At 39.9% G+C, this 21,348-nt stretch overlaps 1 protein-coding gene across 2 annotated transcripts in view; it reads left to right on the top strand.

The window, feature by feature from the left end:
- Nucleotides 1–569: 569 nt before the first annotated feature.
- rsu1 (Ras suppressor protein 1) overlaps nt 570–21,348 on the top strand; it is a 91,183-nt gene continuing 70,404 nt past the window's right edge. Inside the window, exons 1-3 of one of the 2 annotated variants that reach the window (XM_003221955.4) lie at nt 570–727; nt 3,842–3,958; nt 11,998–12,048. In XM_003221955.4, the coding sequence (XP_003222003.1) occupies nt 3,850–3,958; nt 11,998–12,048 (160 nt within the window). In that variant the 5' untranslated portion in view covers nt 570–727; nt 3,842–3,849. The remainder of the gene's footprint in view (nt 728–3,841; nt 3,959–11,997; nt 12,049–21,348) is intronic. The other variant, XM_062984000.1, reaches the window with a different exon arrangement.

Genomic DNA, 21,348 nt, shown 5'->3' with positions numbered 1-21,348 from the left:
CAATCATAAAAATAGCATGAACAAATGGGTGGTTGTGTTCTTAAAGAAAAGAAATGTATATTTTTATTTTAAAAAATATGGACATTTTAAACTTCGATGGAAGAGATCGGAAGTTAACAAACTCTTTTTTCTTTCTTTTTTTAACACTCCCTTGCTACTTTGCTACTTTCCTTTATCATTTATGTTCTCCCACTTTTATTGTAAAAGGAAAATACTTGCGGGTTTGTGTATACATATGTATTTTTTTTTACTTTTTATCATTATTATTTTTCTCTTTCTTCTCTAATAAAGATAAATTTAAAAAAGAAAGAAAGCGGTGTCAAACTGTAACAATTCTATAACGTTGTCTTACTCCCCCGCACAACTTTTTTGCCTTCACTTCCTTCCCTTGAGCTGCTGAATTGTATCCTCGATTTTCCCGAATCCCATTGGCCAGCTCTTGAGGCGCCTCGACCAATAGCCGACGGGCAAAGGTGGAGATTCCTCTCGGATTGGTTGGCCGCGGGCTGCACATTCCGAACTGTGGGCGGGGCCGGGGCTGCCCCGAGCGCTGCTTCTCCTTACTTGGAGCGAAGGAGAGGGTCGGGTGGCTGGGGTTGCGACTGCGCCTGCGCACTGGGAGGAGGCAGCAGCGTAGCAGGGCGGGGGCTTCGGGAAAAGAGCCTGTAGTTGATCCGATCGCCTGGATCGAGAGCCAGCGCCCCGATCCCTTTCCTTTCTACAGAGGGTGAGTTCCTTGGAGATGCTTCAGAGCAGATGGCTCGCCTTCCCCTTTCTGGCTGGGGAGGAGGCGGAGGGTCATCATCCCTTCCTTTCCTGCAGTTCTAATTTCCTCTGAGGCTGAGACAGTGTGAGTTGCATCTGCACTGAAGAATGAATACAGATTGACACTATTTTAACAGCCAAGGTTCAGTGCTATGCAATCTCGGGAAATGTAGTTTTATAAAGGCTTTAGTCTTCTCTGCCAAATGCTCTGATGCCTCCTCAACTCTCAAGACTGCATAGCATTGAGCCTATGGCTCTTAAAGTGGTGTCAAACAACATTAGTTCTACAGTGAAGATCAGGCTTGGGCAAACTTGGGCCCTCCATGTGTTTTGGACTTCAACTCCCACAATTCCTAACAGCCGGTAGGCTGTTAGGAATTGTGGGAGTTGAAGTCCAAAACACCTGGAGGGCCCAAGTTTGCCCATGCCTGGTGTAGATGCACCTCTAGCGACCCATTGAGAGCAATGTGCCAACTGATTTAGAAACTCTTATCCAGAATCTGAAATTACCTGAAATTATCCACATCACTGGTGGCTGAAAGCGTGACACCTTTGCATCCCGATGGTTCAATGGACACAAACTTTGTTTCATGCACAAAATTATTAAAAATACTGTGTATAAAGTTTTTTTTCCATGTCAGGAGCAACTTGTAGCAAGTCACTTCTGGTGTGAGAGAACTAGCCGTCTGTAAGGACACTGACCAGGGGACGCCCCAATGTTTTGATGTTTTTACCATCCTGTGGGATGCTTCTCTCATGTCCCTTTATGGGGAGCTGGAGCTGACAGAAGGAGCTCATCCGTGCTGTCCCCAAATTCGAACCATCAACCTTCAGGTCAGCAACCTTCAAGTCTGCAGTCCTGCTGGCACAAGGGTTTAACCCAGGCATGGGCAAAATTCGGCCCTCCAGATGTTCTGGACTTCAGCTCCCACAATCCTTAACAGCCAGCAGGCTGTTAGGGATTGTGGGAGTTGAAGTCCAAAACACCTGGAGGGCCAAAGTTTGCCCATTGCTGGGATAAACCATTGCACTACAAACATAAATGGATTTTCTGTTAAACATGGGTCCCGTCTCCAAGATCTCTTTCTAGGTATATCCAAATTATTTGATAATCTGAAATCCAAAACACTTATGGATTTAAGTATTTTGGATAAGGGATACTCAACCTGTATTTACATTGTTAAACAGAATGAGGGGCCCTCACGCCTCTATTAGTAAACTAACCTGAGTACCCAACGTTACCCAGATTATTTGAAAAAGTCATTTTTTTAATTGTAGAAAATGCATAAGGTTGTGGATTAATTACAACTGCCATCATGCCAGGTTATCTCTGGAAAACTCCATCAGTACCTAAAGTTTGTTATGTTGGGCAAGTTTGCTCTAGACCAGGGGTCCCCAAACTAAGGCCCGGGGGCCGGATGCGGCCCATCGAAGCTATTTATCCGGCCCCCACGGCACAAGGGCAGAAGCGAGTTGGGCTAAATGACCCAAGGGGTCTCTTTTTCTCTTACAACCCTTATTATTATTATTATTATTATTATTATTATTATTATTATTATTATTAACATTGAGGCAGGGTGGCCATCTGTTATGGATGCTTTGCTTGTGCTTTTGGTGCACAGAGGCAGAAGGGGGTTGGACTAAATGGCCCAAGGGGTCTTTCCAACCCTCTTTACTATTATTATTATTATTAATATTAATATTGAGGCTGGGTGGCCATCTGTCAGGGATGCTTTGCTTGTGCTTTTGGTGCACAAAGGCAGAAGGGGATTGGACTCAATGGCCCAAGGGGTCTCTTCCAACCTTCTTTGATGTTGTTGTTGTTGTTGTTGTTGTTGTTGTTGTTAATTATTATTATTATTAATTATTATTAATAATAATAATTTATTAATATTAATTAATAACCCTATTAATTATTATTGCTTGGTGGCCAACTATAGTCCGGCCCTCCAACGGTCTGAAGGATTGTGAACTGGCCCCCTGTTTTAAAAGTTTGGGGACCCCTGCTCTAGACGCATCATCGGTGGGGTTCAATGTGCTCTCTGGCTGTAGGTGGAACTACAACTCCCACTATAGTGAGTGAGTCCCATCAAATCCCTCCAGTAGGTTGAGTTAGTCATGGTGGTTCTCTGTCCATATGTTGTATCATAGTAGTGCAATAGAACCTGGTAGGCCCTGTATGAAGAGCAGGGAATCACTTTTTCCTCTCCTGAAATATTGACACCTTCCATCCAGAGCTGAGGGGCAAATTGTTGTAATATTTTCTTTCTCTTGAGAACAATCTTCATCCAAATTTTATGGGTCCCGGAACCCAGGTGTCATTCCAAGGCAATTGGAAGATAGATTTCCAAAGGTTATATAATGCAGAAGCAAACAAAAGCAATCAAAATACATGAACAAAACCTATCTCCCCTTCAACAGCAATAAGAACTATGGGTGCATCTACACTGCAGAATTAATACAATCTGATGTCGCTTTGTCTGCCACGGCTCAATGCTGTGGAATAATAGGAATTGTAGTTTGTCGAGGCACCAGCACTCTTTGGTAAATAAAGATAAAGACCTTGTAAAACTACAACTTCCAGAATTCCATAGCAGTGAGCTATGGTAATTAAAATGGTGTCAAACTGCATTCATTCCATGGTGTAGATGCACCTTATGTCATCAGATTAGCAGCAAAGGAAAATTTACTTCCCTGTTCTATTCTCAGCCTTCATGTTTCCCAAAACCTATCTTCCTGGTGGCAGAGGACCAACTAACAGCACCATTTTAGAAGATAGCCCACTGCAAAAACTTTTGAATAAGCATCTAATTGGGAGATACAAATTCACAGCAAGATGGCCTATTCCCTACCATAAAATAAAGAATCACAACTTGCGGACATTGTGGTTTTTTGTGAGTTTCTTGTCTTTTCTGTCACATTGCTTATGTGATCAGATCACTGGAGTGAGCAAGTTCTGCCCCCTCCCATTGATTTTATTTGAGATTGACTTATCTGGTACAATAAAAGAAATGTCCTTTTAGCTGTTCTGTATCTCTTCTTGACCTGCTACAATATACTTCTGTTCTTCTTGCAGCTTCCATCATGTCCAAGTCCTTGAAAAAAATTGTGGAGGAGAGTCGGGAGAAGAACATCTTGGAGGTCGACATGTGCGATCGAGGAATCTCTAACATGCTAGACATACCTGGTTTGTGTAAGTATTTCTTGGCTCTGCTTTAAGGCTTTCTCATTTCTGCAACAACAATGTTGCTTCTGTAGAGAACTGGTTATTAAAGGAACTTGTTGTTATGTGTGACTTGAAGTCATTTTTGACTTACGGTGACCATAAGGTGATCTTATCATGAGACTTTCTGAGGCTGAGAGTGTGTGACTCCCCAAGAGCTGATTTGAATCTCCTTTGGGAGAGAAGAAGCAAGATATAAATTAATACTAATACTACTACTAATAATAATAATATCACCCAATTGATTTCCATGGCCAAGGTGGTACTTAAACCCTAGTCTCTAAAGTTGTAGTCAAACATTCAAACCACTACACTATTTTGGCTAATCAAAAAGAATTGGTAGTTCCTATAGGAAACTTGAGTTTAAAACTTCTGATTAAAGTTTCAGATCATTCTCTAGATATTTTAAATATGAGGGGTTGAGAAGAATGTTGAAAGAATATTGTTTTGTTGTTTACGAGCTGGAAAGTCCTGGAATCAAATTTCTCAAAGCCTTTTTCCACCCCGTGTGCTATTTGCAGTATGGGAACATTAATAATTTTAGTACTGACCCATGATGCGGTGGAGTTGTAGGAATTACTGAGACAAAGAACTCAGCAGCTAGTTCTCTGTATGGTTATATCCAGGATTATACAGAAAGTGCCTTTGGCTATTAGGTGCTGGAGAGCTATGGCAGTGGGAGATTGTTGCTCTTGGCCTAAATCTAATTAGTTGACCCAATGAGAATAGACTGATTGAATCAGCTGGAGCTTGGTAACAAAACTTGCTTAAATTCCATTGATTCAATAGATCTGATCTAACTGTTGGATTTAGTTTTTTTTTCTCTTGCTGGTGTGTTCTCTATAGAAATGTGATTAGGAAACAAGATGCTCAACTACATAAGTCTTTACCCTAATTCAGCAAGGCCCTTCTCCTTTTTTATATTTGCAATATTCTAAATGCAGTACTTACAGTATATAATTGAAATAATTAGGAAAGATCCAAGGATTCAATTCACCCATTAGTTCTACTCAGATTTATTTCTGGTACAGGAAGGTGGAAGGATGGAGAAGTTAATTTTTACCACTTTTCTTTCTCCCTCCATTTGCAGTTTATTTCTTTCACAGTTGCAGGTGATTCCCTAAACGTATTTTGTGACATAGTTTGTGCAGAGGAAGGGGGAAAAAAAACAAAGGTTGCATACTTTTTGTTCAAGAACTGGAAAACCTCCCCTGGAACAAAGCCCCCCCCCCCCCCCACCCATCCCATTGTTGTAAGAGGCCTTTCTGGGCCGTGAGAGGCTTTTGCTGGATCCAGTGTCCTTCTCTGGAGGTTTTTAAGCAGAAACTGAGTGACCATCTGATAGGAGGGCTTTGATTCTTGCATAGCAGAATGGAGTTGTACTGGATAGCCCTTGGAATTTCTCTCAATTCTGATTCTATAATTCTAAATATGTCCTAAACATATAGGCAAATACACTGCAGTCACCGTATCCACAGGGGATATATTCCAGTACACCTGATATCATGGATAATAAGAAGCACTGCAGCTTCCTAAGATCTGCAGAGACACTCACAGGAACACCTCAGCAAGTGAGAGTCCAAAAGTGGCAGGCTGTATCACATCACCTCAGTGGCTGATACAGGGTGAGAAACTCCCTCCTGGGCACACAGAAGACTGGGCAACTTGGAAGGTGCTGAACAGACTGCTCTCTGGCACCATGAAATGCAGAGCTAACCTTAAGAAATGGGATTACAAAGTGGGGTTCACAACATGCAAGTGCGGAGAAGAAAAAGCCATAGACCACTTACTACAATTCAGCCTGAGCCCTGCCACATGCACAATGGAGGACCTTCTCACAGCAACACCAGAGGCACTCCAAGTGGCCAGCTTCTGGTCAAAGGAAAGCTAATATAATGTCAAGTTTTCTAACTTTGTACTTTTAAAAAATACATTATAACTGTACCCCCAATTTGCTTGTGACACAATAAATAAATATGGATAATAATCCCGATATGCTGACTATATTTGGTCTGGAAGCACTGGAGTATCTAAAAACTCCCACAAACATCTCTGGGAACAAGGATAATTTCTTTTGAGCATAGGTAAACAAAGCCATGAATATTGAATTTACATGATGATTGCAAACTATTAAGGGAATTATAAAATAATAGGTTCCAAAGAATTTCAGGACATTTTTTTCATCATAATTAGTCAAGTACATGTGTGCTTCTGCTATCAGACTCAAAAATTACATACTATGACAAACATGTCTTTCATCAGTTGAGGGAAAACCCCTTCTAGAAATGTGCTAAACACATCCAATTTGATCATGATTTCTCAGTTTTGTTTGATAAAGACAATTCCTATATTGAAGGCACTTCACTATTGTGGGGATTAGGGGTTGGGAGCTCCTGTAAAAGTGGAAAAACTATGAATAATAGAACCACGTTTTATTTACCCGAGATAGCACTTTTTTAGGGATCTCTAAGTTCTTTAGGGTAGCACTGTGGTCAAATTCATGGTCAAGTCAGTTACTGTATTTTGTTTGCTGCTTGCTTCTGAAGGAGATTCTCAAAGAGCCTGCTCCCACCCACCCAAAGTAATGGTACTTCCTTCTAAGAATAAAAATATGATTTCCTTTATAGGAATAATTTCATGTTTTGAAAAACTCCATTTCTGGTGCCAAAGATTATAAAGGACTGGAAAAGATCATATCAACAGAGACCTTTCCGTAATCTTCTTTTATATTGTATTCTCTGATTTCAGCATAAATTAGTAATGCCTTTGCAGCTAGTAAAGGAATCTGAAGCAATGAAGTGTCTTTTCTTTGGATTAGCAACCTGTCCTCTGATTCTTCAGAGACAGACAGAGTCTAACTCTATGCTAATTACCTTATAATTAATTCAGATCCGCTGTAACAGGCTTTCTTTTTCATGATGTGACATTAGTTAAGTAGCAACACCTGTCTCAAGAGTTCCTTTTATCTGAAACATTAAATTATCCCATCAGAAATTATCATATTGCTTAATAATGTCAAAGATATTTAAGTTATTTATTGGTTTAGATCTAGGGAGCTTATTAGGCAGATGCCGCACTTTGGTTCCCTTTGTGGCATTTGGTTAATTAGGCAGTTGTACTTGCTAATGTCTGGGCCACATGGGACCGGAGTTAACGCTTTTTTGGCTAGACGAGAACGAACGGTGATTATGGAAATGCCTCATCTATATGTCAACAAAGGGTTTTCTTTTTCCTTTTTTAAAAAGACGTTCATATATCATATCTGAGGAGTGTGTGCAGCCGTTTTCAAATTTGGTTGCAAACATTGAAAGCCCATAGCTTTGTAGTCACTGGGAAGGTCTAATTTCCACTGCAACTTTCAAGCAGGTACATCTTGGGCAAGTCACACACTCTTAGCCCCAGAAACCTTGTAATAAAGTGTCCAGAAGTCAGGAATGACTTGAAGGCACATAACAACAAAAAGAGGAAAACTCCCCTTTCAACAGGCATGGGCAAACTTAGGCCCTCCAGGTATTTTGGACTTCAACTCCCACAATTCCTTGATTATGTCTTAATCCCATGTCTTGTTACCTCCCCCAGATAAAATTATTTTCAATTTGTGATGGGAAACACATGGCTCTATGAGAGTTGCTGGATTGCCATACTCTCAGCCAGCAGTCAGTTGCAAAACATGATAGGAGCTCTTATCCATTGACATCCCTGTTTTATTTCCCCAATCCCACCCTCTAAAAGCCAGTCATGGGGGGGAAATATTATCTATTAACCTCAATTACCATGCCGAACAACTTGAATAGCAATTATCTTACAATTTCACATAGCTCTGTATCCTATGGGGCATTTCCTGGTAATATTATTAATAGCAACAGCTTTGTTGGGTTTGAGCAGAAAGAATAATATAGTAATACAATACAGAGACTGCTTTAAGGAAAACAGTTACAGTGAACCTATTCATTAAAAGTCCAGCCATATTCCCAGCAATTTGCTGGGATAAGAATTCAATGTACAATTATGCTTTATTATTATTATTATTATTATTATTATTATTATTATTATTATTATTATTATTATTATTATGGGAACATACTGCAAGTCACTTCTGGTGTGAGAGAATTGGCCATCTACAGAGACGTCGCCCAGGAGATGCCCAGATGTGTTACCATCCTGCTGGGAGTCTTCTCTCATGTCCCTGCAAGCTAGAGCTGACAGATGGGAGCTCGCCCTGTCTCACAGATTTGAACTGGCAACCTTCAGGCCAGAAATCCAGCCAGCACAAGAATTTAATCCATTGCACCACTGCTGAATCAGTGAATATTGAGAGAGGTGCTTAAAAGCAGACTATTTTATTGACAACTTTCACTGTACATTTATATATTGTATGCATGATACAAATATAAAATATGAAAAGTAGGTACAGATAAAATCTGTTATGGTATGATGTCATATGTATACGTAATATAGGTATATGACTAAATAGTAAATCTTGAGTACACACGTACTCAAGGATTGTTCTTATTCTTCTGAGCCTCCAAGTCATTTCAACTTTCGGTGCCACTAAGGTAAACCTGTTACAGGGGTTTCTTGGCATGATTTATTCAAACAAGGTTTGCCACTGTGCCTGGATCCAGGAAGGAATGGGTACAGTTAGCTCACAGACATTTAACATGTGAAAGCACCCCTAACATCTGTGGGAACATGGACCTTCGGCTTCAAAGCTGAGTCCAGGACTATATCTAAACTGAGCCTGTATCTTCAACAAAAATGTAAACCCCTCCAAAATGGGATACATCTCTACTCCCTGATCCACCTTTCAAGTGATCAGAAGCATCTCTGTCATCTCTGGATTAGGTTTTAATTTGTTTGCCTTCATCCATTTGAATATTAATGACACCAACTAATGCAGCATCTTTGGAGTGTTGACGGAAAGAAGGATAAGAGCTTTGCCATTCCCCAAAACTCCGAGCATCGTCTCTCATTGGTTTCTCATATATTTATATCTAGCACGGAGGACAAAACAATCCTGAGGGACCTCATGGTCTACTGGCTAAATGGTCAAACAGTCCCACAGTGACTCCTGGGGTTGGTCCTCCAGGAAGGATCAGATTTATTGTAAGACAATGTCTCTTAAAGGTGTATCTATTTATTTGTTTCTTTTGAGTATTTCTATCCCACCTTTCTCCGCTTGGACCCAAGGCACCTCACAGATCATTAAATAAACTGCGTAACATAAACCATTCATTAAAACAAGTCATAAAACCATTAAAATTACAAATATTCCTACACTGTATGCATGATGTGGTTTGACACAGCTTTAACTGCCATTGCTCACTGTTATGGAACCTGTAGCCTTCTCTGCCAGAGTGCTGGTGCCTTACCAAACTACAACTCCCAGGATCTCATATCATTGAGCCATGGCAGTTGATACGATGTCAGACTGCTTTCATTATACAGTAGAGATGTGCCCAAAGTCCCATCCAAGCAATGTACCCAGAAATATAACATGACTGATGGTATTGGAAGAGGTCCAGTGAACCAAGAGAGACACAATTTCTCTGTTCAGGTCCTTGTGTAGGTCTTACTCTAAGGTGACCAAGGTTGTCTCTATCCATAACTAGTCCTGAAACCAGATTAAAATGCATCTAACAAATCTCTTTAATCCAGGAACCCCTGGAATTGCGAGGTGACCATATGCTCAGAAATCTTGCACAAAAATGGACTGTTGGAGACTGTCCCAAAGTTATCCATTATAGAGGGATTTAGAGATGGTTTTTTGAACAAAGGCATAGCAACTTTAAGCAGAGTTCCAATTTGTCTTGTTGTATTGGAGGCATTGAATAGCCTCTTCTCCCATTGACCCCCATCCCTTTTTGACTAAGCCAGAAAGGTCAAGAATCTAGTACACAAATGATGACTCTCACCTTTCCAAAAATCCTATACATTCCTCAGCCTTTAAAAATAAGAAAAAAATCAAATAACACTGCAGATATAAGAGTCAAGATTACATACACTGGAACTGTATACATCACAGTATCTGTTGTACTGTACAGGAGTGTACTGTCTAAAGATCTACAGTTTGAACTGTCCATTCTTCAATTACTCTTTGCCCAAATTATCAAACTGTAATTGTTAAAAATAGCTTTATTATCTAGGAAATTGAAAATCCTATCATCTTTACATTATGACAGGTTGGCATAAGATTCATTCTATTTTCAGGCATTGCAATTATGTCACTTTCTCCCTTTTTTTGCTTTTTATGACTCCTACAGTGGCAGTTTAACTAGTCTTCTAAAATTAAAAGATAAACTTCTAAAAGCCAGGCACCACGTTAAAAATGAAGCTCGGTTGCCATCTTGTGGATCCGGTGACACAGTCTAGCACAGTTCTTCCTTGACGGGTTTTGCTGTCAAAAAGCTTCAGTGGCGTACCGCCCTCAAATCTCAACGCTGTCTGTCACTATTTCTATGTTTAGTCTCAGCAATTAATCATGAAGTTAATTGTCAGTTACTAAGAGAGGAAGTTTGCCCTAGGTTATAAATTGTAAAAACGTGTGAAACTTCCGTCTTTAGAATTGGCTGGGTTGCTAAGAGTGCAGTGCAGTTCTTTTTTCAGGCACTCTGTAGTCCACAAAGTAATATAGTTATTCTGTTGTAAGCTGCTATGCTATTCTGCAAGAAAGAGAAGTCATGATAACTTTGGGTAGAGCCAGGAGCTAATACAAAATGCAGTGATCTAGCCCACAATCTTCAACTCAGATTTGCTATAGTTCAACATACCATAATTACATGAAGCTATATGATGCAGAATATATTTTGATTAAACAAATCAGAGATAGAGTTAAGCTTCTTCAGAAAATAAATGTCTTTTGAAGGGTTCCGTGTTTGAAAAAAGTTTGGAAACCTTTGCTGTAGTGTATATTTGTATACAAGGAATACATATGCTAATAGTGCCATAAAATGCATATCACCTGAGAGCAAATCAAGACTTTTCTTCACTTGGCACTGCTTATGAAAGCCTAAAAGCATATTTACAGGTTGAGCATGGATAGCAAAATGGCACCAGTTGACTATCTCAATATAGGTCATAGTCTACTGATGTGTGTCATATTAACAAAGCGCTCTGAAATGAAAAGCCTTAAAACAAGTTGTATCTGTACAACATAGTGGAACAAGGACTTTCTTCCAGTCCGTGGTAGCTGTCCATGGTGTCAAAATTCCCAATTCTCCTAAGGAGGTTATTAAAGATCGCAGGGATTGAGAGAGATTGGGAATAGGAGAAAGGAAGGATTTTGAATTATGAATGACAGAGTGAAATCTAGTGGAAGCGGACTGTTGGATTCTGACCTCAGCTAATTCTAAGGTTCCTTAAATCTCATGCTCTTAAAAGTAATGATGACCTTGGAGGCATCTACAGACAACGCCAGCTCTTCAGCTTAGAAATGGAGATCAGCACCAACCCCCAGAGACAGACACGACTAGACTTAATGTCAGGGGAAAACCTTTACCCTTTTTATGGAATTTATGTTATGGTATAGTATGGAGTATAGTATTAGTTAGGCCTATGTTTAATAGTAACTCTCAAAAAACCAGAAACTATATTTATCCAGCATCTACTAACTTCTCATAGGTGCCAGTTAACTGAGAGTCTGCTGTACCAGTATTTTAAATGAGCATAAATTTTGTATTCTCTTCCAGCCATAATAGTTAAAATACTTGAGTGGTTTGAGTAGTTTCTACTCTTAATGCACATTTTTTTTAAAAAAAATGTCAAATGTTAATGTGAAGATAAAGTGAAATGGATTTAAAACAGATGTACAAACGTAATATTTGTAGGATTCAGCTCTACAAAATCTAGTGAGAGATGTAAGGAGTTCCCTGGATCTTGAGAAATAGTAGCTTTTAAAGTTTTAGGGCTTTATTTGCTGCCATTTCTCTGACAATATTCCTATTGGAGTGTGTTTATGATACCATCCCCACCAATTTATTCATTTGTTGTCTCTTTCTGTTCATTAACAGTCACACTGTCAAACATCACCCAGCTGGTTCTCAGCCACAACAAGCTCACAAGTAAGTCAATTTCTAATGTTTTAATGTAAATATAAATAAATCGTGGGATTTTGTAAGCCACTCGGAAGAAATTGCTCCAAGTTGGAGTTCAGATCTGATAAATAATAAATTTAAAATGTTTGTTAAGTCCCCCTCCCCCAAATACTCTCACAAAGGAGTGAATTTCACTTTCATTATTTGTCACTTTGGACAGTCTTGACCTAATCCTTTAAAAAGATGCAATTAATTTCTTGAGTAGATTGTCCTCAAAATGACTTGGAGAAAACACTGTCAGTGACACTTGATATGCCCCACTAAGGTCATATTAGCATCTCTTCCCAGTTTCCTGGCATATAAATGAGTCCGCCTGCTTTGTGTTTCTGTTGTTGATAGTAAATATGTCCATTTTTCTAAAGCAATAAATATGCATGGAAGATAAGGAGATGTCCAGTTTCTAGCCTCTGTCACGCCAACAAAAACAGGCAAAACTATAGTGTAACAGTAACCCAGAGTGCCATGATTTCAAAATTTTGCTGTTGTATCACTGTTTTTGTATGACTTCTGCTTAGGATACCATTCACCGTTCTACCAACATATCTGTCACATAGAGGTGTATCAGTGTTTAATGCAGAAAAGTAAGAAAGAGCCTGCTTTCATGCCTCTGTGATTGAAGAAATACACATGGTTTTGAAGCTCTTTCAAAAAAGAGAGAGAACAAAAGTAAAAATATTAAAATCAACCAAATTGACCAAATTACAGAGTTTCCTACCCTAGTATCCTTTGGACATACTGTGTTACAAATCCCATCTTCCTTGACCATCACTGGCCAGGCATTTAATATATATGGAGTTCCAAAGTCATCATAGATAAGAAAACGTAACAAACCCATATTATATTTTATGTTATATTATATATTACCCTTTTTACTCAAATCTAGCATAAAATATATTATGGGTTTGTTAATTTTTCTTTTTTTCTGATGACTTTGGGTATATATTATGTTATATGTAATATTATGTTATATTATATATTTTACCCTTTTCACTCACATCTAGGACCCCGGTGGTGTAGCAGGTTAAACCGCTGAGCTGCTGAACTTGCTGACCGAAAGGTTGGCGGTTCGAATCTGGGTAGTGGGGTGAGCTCCCACTGTTAGCCCCAGCTTCTGCCAATCTAGCAGGTTGAAAACATGCAAATATAAGTAGATCAATAGGTACTGCTCTGACGGGAAGGTAAAAGTGTTTCATGCAGTCATGCCAGCGACAAGACCTTGGAGGTGTTTATGGACTATGCCAGCTCTTCGGCTTAGAAATGGAGATGAGCACCAACCCCCAGAGTCAGACACGAATAGGCTTAATTTCTGGTGAAATAAATGGAGACCGGGGCCCCTGGTGGCACAGTGTGTTAAAGCACTGAGCTGCTGAACTTGTGGACCAAAAGGTCCCAGGTTCAAATCCCGGGAGTGGAATGAGCGCCCGCTGTTAGCCCCAGCTCCTGCCAACCTAGCAGTTCAAAAACATGCAAATGTGAGTAGATCAACAGGTACCACTCCGGCGGGAAGGTAACGGGGCTCCATGCAGTCATGCCGGCCACATGACCTTCGAGGTGTCTATGGACAACGCTGGCTCTTCAGCTTAGAAATAGAGATGAGGACCAACCCCCAGAGTCGGTCACGACTGGACTTAATGTCAGGGGAAACCTTTACCTTTACTTTAAATGGAGACCAAAAAGGCTTATGCTAGAAATCTCTTCTAGCCTGTTAATTACAAAAGTGTTATAATACTGTACAAATTATTCTAATTTTGAATTGGATCAGAGATGGATCCTACAACTTTTGGAGATATATGATTTTTTTTCCAAAATAGAGCAAGTATTGTTTTATTTCTCTATTTATTAATTACGCATTTGGATAATAAACAAGGTTCACTGGGCATTGTACAATTACTTTCCAGCATACAATACAAAATTAGACTAAAGCAGTATAAAATCAAACCAGAAGCAAGCGGTCAAAACAAACCTTCCCTTTATCCACTAATAACCACATCTGTACATTCATTCTGGGGCTCAGGTATTGGGTCATTCATGTGGATTTTTTGTGTGTCAGGAGCGACTTGAGAAACTGCAGGTCGCTTCTGGTGTGAGAGAATAGTCCATCCTGTGGGAGGCTTCTCTCATGTCCCGTTCATATTAATGATACTTACATTGATGTCTTTGTGTGGTCCAGGGTTCTTAAATTATCCAGCATCTTTCAACTTGATAGTGAATGTATTAAGACTGCCTTTCAGACTTAATCTTACTCCACAAAACATGTTGCGAAGGTTAGTTATATTGGCTTTCCTCTCTTTTTTGAGTGCGAAAGCTGTACTAATCACAATTATTTTTTTTCAAAAACTATAAGTGTTGCCTGACATGTCCAGTGGAGGTCACTCTTGAGATATTTTATTTTATTTGGATTGGTTTTGTGAAACTTCAGGTCAACTGTGATTGGGTAACGGGTTTGTAATGGAATGCTTGTTTGTGACTCAGAAGGTGCATCTACACAATAGAATGAATTCTGTTTGACACTGCCTTCACTGCCATTTCTTAGTGCTATAGAACAGGCATGGGCAAACCTCGGCCCTCCAGGTATTTTGGACTTCAGTTCCCACAATTCCTGGCCTCAGGCCCTTTCCTTTCCCCCCTCAGCCGCTTATGCGGCTGAGGGGGGAAAGGAAGGGGCCTGAGGCCAGGAATTGTGGGAATTGAAGTCCAAAATACCTGGAGGGCCGAGGTTTGCCCATGCCTGCTATAGAATCCCAAGAGTTGTCTGGTATGAAGCCAACATTGTTTGATAGAGAAGATTAAAGATTTTATAAAACTACAACTCTTTATGATTCCATAATATCGAGCCATAGCAATTAAAGTCAAGCTCCGCTAATTCCACAGTGTAGATGCATTCTAGTAATGAGTGCCGTTACTTTCCTGCCGGAGTGGTACCTATTGATTTGCTCGCATTTGCTTGTTTTCAAACTATTAGGTTGGCAGAAGCTGGGGCTAACAACAGGAGCTCATCCCGCTCCCCAGATTCAAATCGCCGACCTTTCAGTCAGCAAATTCAGCAGCTCAGCAATTTAATTAGCTGCGTCACTGGGGACTCCGAGATGCACCTTGAGTGGACATATTAGCACAATTCTGATCCATGCATAAAGAACATCTTTAGATGTTAGAGGCAAGCATTATTATTCAGTTGTGCCATCAGTTGTGTGGCTCGCTTTCCCAATTTATTGAACTATATCCAATTGTTAGTCCCAACTAAAGTAAACCCATTTAACAAATTGATAACCATGAAGTTACTACTTACATAAATCCCATTAATTCAGTGTTTTTACTCTTGTTTTGACTAATACAGTAGAGTCGCACTTATCCAACATAAACAGGCCAGCAGAACATTGGATAAGCAAAAATGTTGGCTAATAAGGAGGGAAAAGCTTATTAAACATCAAATTATGTTATGATTTTACAAATTAAGCACCAAAACATCATGCTTTACAACAAATGGATAGAAAAAGCAGTTCAGTACACAATAACATTATGCAATAATTACTGTATTTATGAGTTTAGCACCAAAATTTCGCAATTTATTGAAAAATTGACTACAAAAACATTGACTACTAAAAGGCAAACTTTGTTGGATAATACAGAATCTTGGATAAGCGGAGCTTAGATAAGTGAGATTCTGCCATAGTTGGCTTTAGACTACAAGTTAGAACAATCTGCTGATAGTGATCCTTTATGTATCTATGGGCCCTTCCACACAGTCATATAGCTCAGAATATCAAGGCAGAAAATCCCACAATATCTGCTTTGAACTGGGTTATCTGAGCCCACCCTGTCACATATTCCAGTTCAAAGCAGATAATGTGAGATGTTATTCAGCCATGTGTAAGGGGCCTATATCTAGTCTTTGCCATCCCTTTCCCTTGTGTTAATGAAGTTACTTTAGGGAAGGGATGGGGGTCATGGGACCTTCAGCACCACCAAATCCCCCAACGGTCCCCAAAGGTTTCCCATTGAAAAAACATTGAGGATAGTTTTCAAGACATTGTTTATCCTGAAAATGCCTTCAATGATAGCGAGCCACTTGTTTTTGTTTTCTGACAGCCCCTCAAAAACTCTCAAGTCTCCGAAATATCTTAATTCAGTTTTTCAATTGAAATTTCTCTTTAAAATGGCAGTTCAAAGTGATGTGCTATTATTACTCATGGTGCATCCCAGTGCACCAACATGACCCAGTGAGAGTAACAGGTTTGAAAATTGCTGTGAAATTATTTGCTATTGCTTTAGGACATTTTTAAAAACTTTATTTTCAGCTTGCAGTGTGTTTGTTGGTTGTCTGGTTTTAAATAAGTGCCTGGTGATAGGATTAACCATACTTTTCTGTTTAGTGTTATTTATTTTTTCATGTGTACTTTATGTCTCCCTCCTTATATGATTTAGTTTGCGTTTTTTTAATCAAGATCCTTTCTGTTAGCTGCCTAGAGCAAGAGCCTGTTAGGAGTGTGAGATATAAATATTCCTTCATAAATAAATGAAATGAAATGAAACCACAGGCATAACCGAAAGTTAAAGCTCTATTTGGTCGCAACTCAGGGTTGAAACGGCAATCTTTTAAAACATTTATCCAAAACGGCAGATAACAATGTGCAAATTGAGTATTTATTGTGGTGTTAAATCTGTAGCCAAAGTGAAATGATATTCACGCAGAGGGAGGGAGTGCAGCTCAGTGTTATAACACATGTTTTGCCTTCAGAATATCCCAGGTTCAGTAATAGGCATTTCCCCCTTTTAAAACACTGTCTATCAGATGAACATTTTTTTCATGTCAGAAGTGACTTGAGAAACTGCAAGTCGCTTCTGGTGTGAGAGAATTGGCCATCTGCAAGGACATTGCCCAGGAGACGCCCAGATGTTTTTGATGTCTTACCATCCTTGTGAAAGGCTTCTCTCATGTCCCCGCATGGAGAGCTGGAGCTGACAGAGGGAGTTCATCCGTGCTCTCCCGGCAACCTTCAAGTCAGCAGTCCTGCTGGCACAAGTGTTTAACCCACTGTGCCACTGGGGGCTCCTATCAGATGAAATGAAAGAACTTCCTCTAGAATTTTAGGGAATTCTTTTGTCTGCCAGAATTGTCAAGCTTTCCCTATCCTCCCATGGTATTGGATTGCAGATGTCATCATTCCCAATCTAGCATCCACACTGTCCCAATTAATGCAGATTGACACCACTTTAACTGCCATGGCTCAATTCTATGGAATCCTAGGATTTGCAGTCTGGTGAGACACCAGCACTCCTTGGCTTGTAAAGCTACAACTTCCAGGATTCCATAGCATTGAGCCCTGGCAATTAAAGTAGTGTCAAACTGCATTAATTCTACAGTGGAGATGCACCCTATGATGCCTAGGGTTTGTGGAAGTAACAGTGTAGTACTTCTGGAGGTTATTTGATTGAGAAAAACTGATAGATATAGACTGTCTGCATCAGTGGTTCTCAACCTTTTTTTGACCAGGGAGCACTTTGACTAGGGATCACTCTCCAACATTAGTACCAAAAGGGTTATGAATCAGTTTTTGGTCAACTTGTAGATTTGGTTTGGTTATTTGGGGTGCTGATTCAGAAAATTGCATTGGATAAACCATATCAGCTCTAGTTTCTGATACAGAACATATGCCATCTAGTAGTCACCATCTGCTCACCCACTGAAAACCATATTTCATAATCTAGAGCTGATGTGGTCTATCCAATGCAATTTTCTGAATCAGCACCCCAAATAACCCCAAGAAGAGGCCTAAAAATGAAGGCACCAAGGTGTCCCCACTTCCAGGTACCACATGGAACGACTCTGCTCAGGGGGAGGGAGGAGGAGGAGAAGCAGCAGTCATGGGGCTTTGTTGTCGTGACTTTCGAGGGTAGTCAGCCTCTCCCCTCACGACATCCCCGTTGCCTCAGCACTCTACGAGAGTTTTGCGAGACCAGTCGTTCTTGTTGCAACAGTGTAGTAACAATGAGGCCGTGGACCATATTTTAGTTCTTGGGGACCACTGGTGGTCCATGGACCACAAATTGGGAACCACTGGTCTACATGGACCTGGTATAAAGTAGATTTCTGTTTTCAGTCTGAAGAAACATACTATGGCAGTGTAGTTTAGGGTGTGTGTACACTGTTGTATTAATGAAGTTTGACACCACTTTAACGACCATGTCTTAATGCTATGTAATCCTTGGAATTGTAATTTGGTGAAGCACCCGCACTCTTTGGCAGAGAAGGGAGAATACCTTACAAAGCTACAGCTCCCACTTCACCCAATACAGATTGGCTTGAAAGCACCGAGTGCCAGTCCTAGGTTGGACAGGTTTCAAATATCAACATTACGCCCATGTAATTTGAAGACTTGCAATAATAGTTTGAAGTGTTAGTAGACTTAATCCATTTTGTGAATGCATGTGAGTTAAATGCTTAAATGGTTAAGCCTATTCGAATTGCTATCCAATCTATTCTATGTTATATGAGAATAGAGGCTGGCAATCTCTGTGCACAATACTTGTGTCAAAACGTCTTTCATTTGTTAAACTAAAAAGGGGATCCTTTTTCCTGAAGCTTAGAATAAAATCAATAACCATATTTTAAGTCAGCCTACACGTTGAAGGGATTTAGCAAATATATAATCTTCTCAGGAAAAGAAAAGAAACCTCCCTGCCATGGTATGTAAACCGAGAACTGGGAAATGGTTTAGTATGGATTTCATTTTGACAGTCCAGGTTAATCTAATTGTTTAAACAGTAATCATTTTTTGCTGAAGCACTCTAAACTGGTTCCAGAAACTGACCCAAGACATGTGATAGGGAAGCTTCATTGAAGCTCATCATCATCATCATCATCATCCTGCTTTTTCTCTCTAAAAAGAGACCCATAACGGCTGACAACACTGAAAACAGTATAAGTGACCAAATGAAAGTGTCCTTATCAAAAATAGTCAAATTCCATCTTTAGTTTCATGAAGAAGGGAAGTAGAAAACCAATCTGCAGGTATATAGTCTTGGACTATGGCTCTGTAAATCTAGAGTTGAGTTTTGTTGCAACATAATGAGGAAAATCAAATGAGTATTTCTTTACTTCTAAAACAGTGTTTCTCAACCTGGGGGTCAGGACCTGGGGGGATCACGAGGAGGGTTCAGCGAGGTCACCAAAGACCAGTATTTTCTGTTGGTTACGGGGGTTCTGTGTGGAAGTTTGGCCCAATTCTGTAGTTGGTGGGGTTCAAGGGACTCTAATTATAGGTCAACTATAAATCCCAGCAACTACAACTCCCAGATGTCAAGGTCTATTTTCCCCGAACTCCACCAGTGTTCAAATTTGGGCATATTAAGTATTTGTGTCAAGTTTGGTCTAGATCCATCATTGTTTGAGTCCACAGTGCTCTCTCTAAAACTCAAGGTCAAAGCCCACCAAACCCTTCCAGTATTTCTTGTTGGTCATGGGAGTTCTGTGTGCCAAGTTTGGTTCAATTCCATTGTTGGTGGAGTTCAGAATGCTCTTTGATCGTAGGTTTACTATTAATTCCAGCAAATACAACTCCCAAATGACAAAATCAGCCCCCCCCCCCAACCCCAGCAGTATTCAGATTTGGGTGTATCAGGTGTTTATGCCAGCAACTGAAATAATTTTATGATTGGGAGTCACCACAACATGAGGAACTGTATTAAGGGGTCGCAGCATTAGGAAAGTTGAGAACCACTGCCCTAAAAGTTACTTTGTCATTTAACCCCCTTCCTGCACAACAGTTTTCAGTGAACCCTATCACTTTTTCAGGAAATATAGCATCACAATATCCGATCTTCTGATACTGGCCTGTTTGTTTCAAGCTTTACTCATTATCTTTAGTAATAGCTAATTCTGTACAGTCTTCTGAGTTTGTATTTAAAAACTTCATCATGCTGGTTCTTTAGGCGTATTTAACAGAGATTCATGAAGCTTTCATTTTCTGTGAGCAGATCCTGTCTATAATCTAACAGGCATTTCCTCAAACTAATGAAATTGTGCAGTCTATACATTGGTATAGTCTTTACGTGCAAGTCTTTTTAGAACTGTTCACAGTTGCAGAAAGGCGCAGATGTTCACATTTAGTTGGTATTCACAAAAACAAGAGCTTACATATGTAAAGCATGGTAATTTTCAAAAATATATTAGTCACTTGCAGCATTAAAAGGAGGGAAGGGAGGGGAGAAAAATGTAGCTAGCTGTACCTTTAAGATTGATTGGTTTTTATTTTAGCATGAGATTTCACGGATCATACACCAGTGACTGGATCTACACTGCCATATAATCCATTTTCATAATACAAGTAACTGCTTTGAGTCTACACTGCTGTATAATCCAGTTAAGTGCACTACATCTACATTCAGAAACTGGATTACATGGCAGTGTAGATGGGTCCAACATGAATCTCCCACTGTAAAGATCTGAAAGAACTGTTTCACCTCATTCAGTCCTTTGGAAATGTAGGACAATAGACACCATTTACATCTTCTTGGAGCCTATTACATTCAGTCCCACTCCCACAACTCTATAAATATGTTTTATGCCCTGAGATTTTAATTCCATTCAGTATTGCATCTGAAAAAGTGGATTTATATCCACAAAAGTGCATAATGAAATAAAAAAACATTAATCATAAAAGTGCTACCATAAAAAAAGGACACTGTTCATGTTTCAGCTTTTGGGGGACACCTGGCTTGACAGCAGTATGTGTGGAAAAGATTTTGGAGTCTCATGGACAACAAGTTAAACATGAGCCAACAGTGTGATGTAGCAGCTAAAACAGCCAATGGAATTTTGGCCTACATAAATAGGAGTTTAGTATCTAGATCCAGGGAAGTCATTCTACTCCTCTATTCTCCCTTGGTCAGACCACACCTGAAATACTGTGTCTAGCTCTGGGCACCACAGTTTAAGGGAGATGTTGACAAGCTAGGCGACTAAAATGATGACGGGTCTGGAGAACAAGCCCTAAGAGGAGTGGCTTAAAGAGCTGGGCATGTTTAGTCTGCAGAAGAGAAGGCTGAGAGGAGACATGAGGGCTATGTATAAAGATGTGAGGGAAAGTTATAGGGAGGAGGGAGCAAACTTGTTTTCTGCTGCCCTGGAGACTAGGACACAGAACAATGGCTTCAAATTACAGGAAGGGAGATTAAACCTGAACATGAGGAAGAACTTCCTAACTGAGAGCTGTTCAGCAGTGGAACTCTCTGCCCTGGAGTGTGGTGGAGGCTCCTTCCTTGGAGGCT

Source organism: Anolis carolinensis, chromosome 6 (genome assembly GCF_035594765.1).
Source record: "Anolis carolinensis isolate JA03-04 chromosome 6, rAnoCar3.1.pri, whole genome shotgun sequence".
NCBI lineage: Eukaryota > Metazoa > Chordata > Lepidosauria > Squamata > Dactyloidae > Anolis > Anolis carolinensis.
Note: the sequence above shows the minus strand (reverse complement) of the source record. Positions and strands in the feature narration are given on the sequence as shown.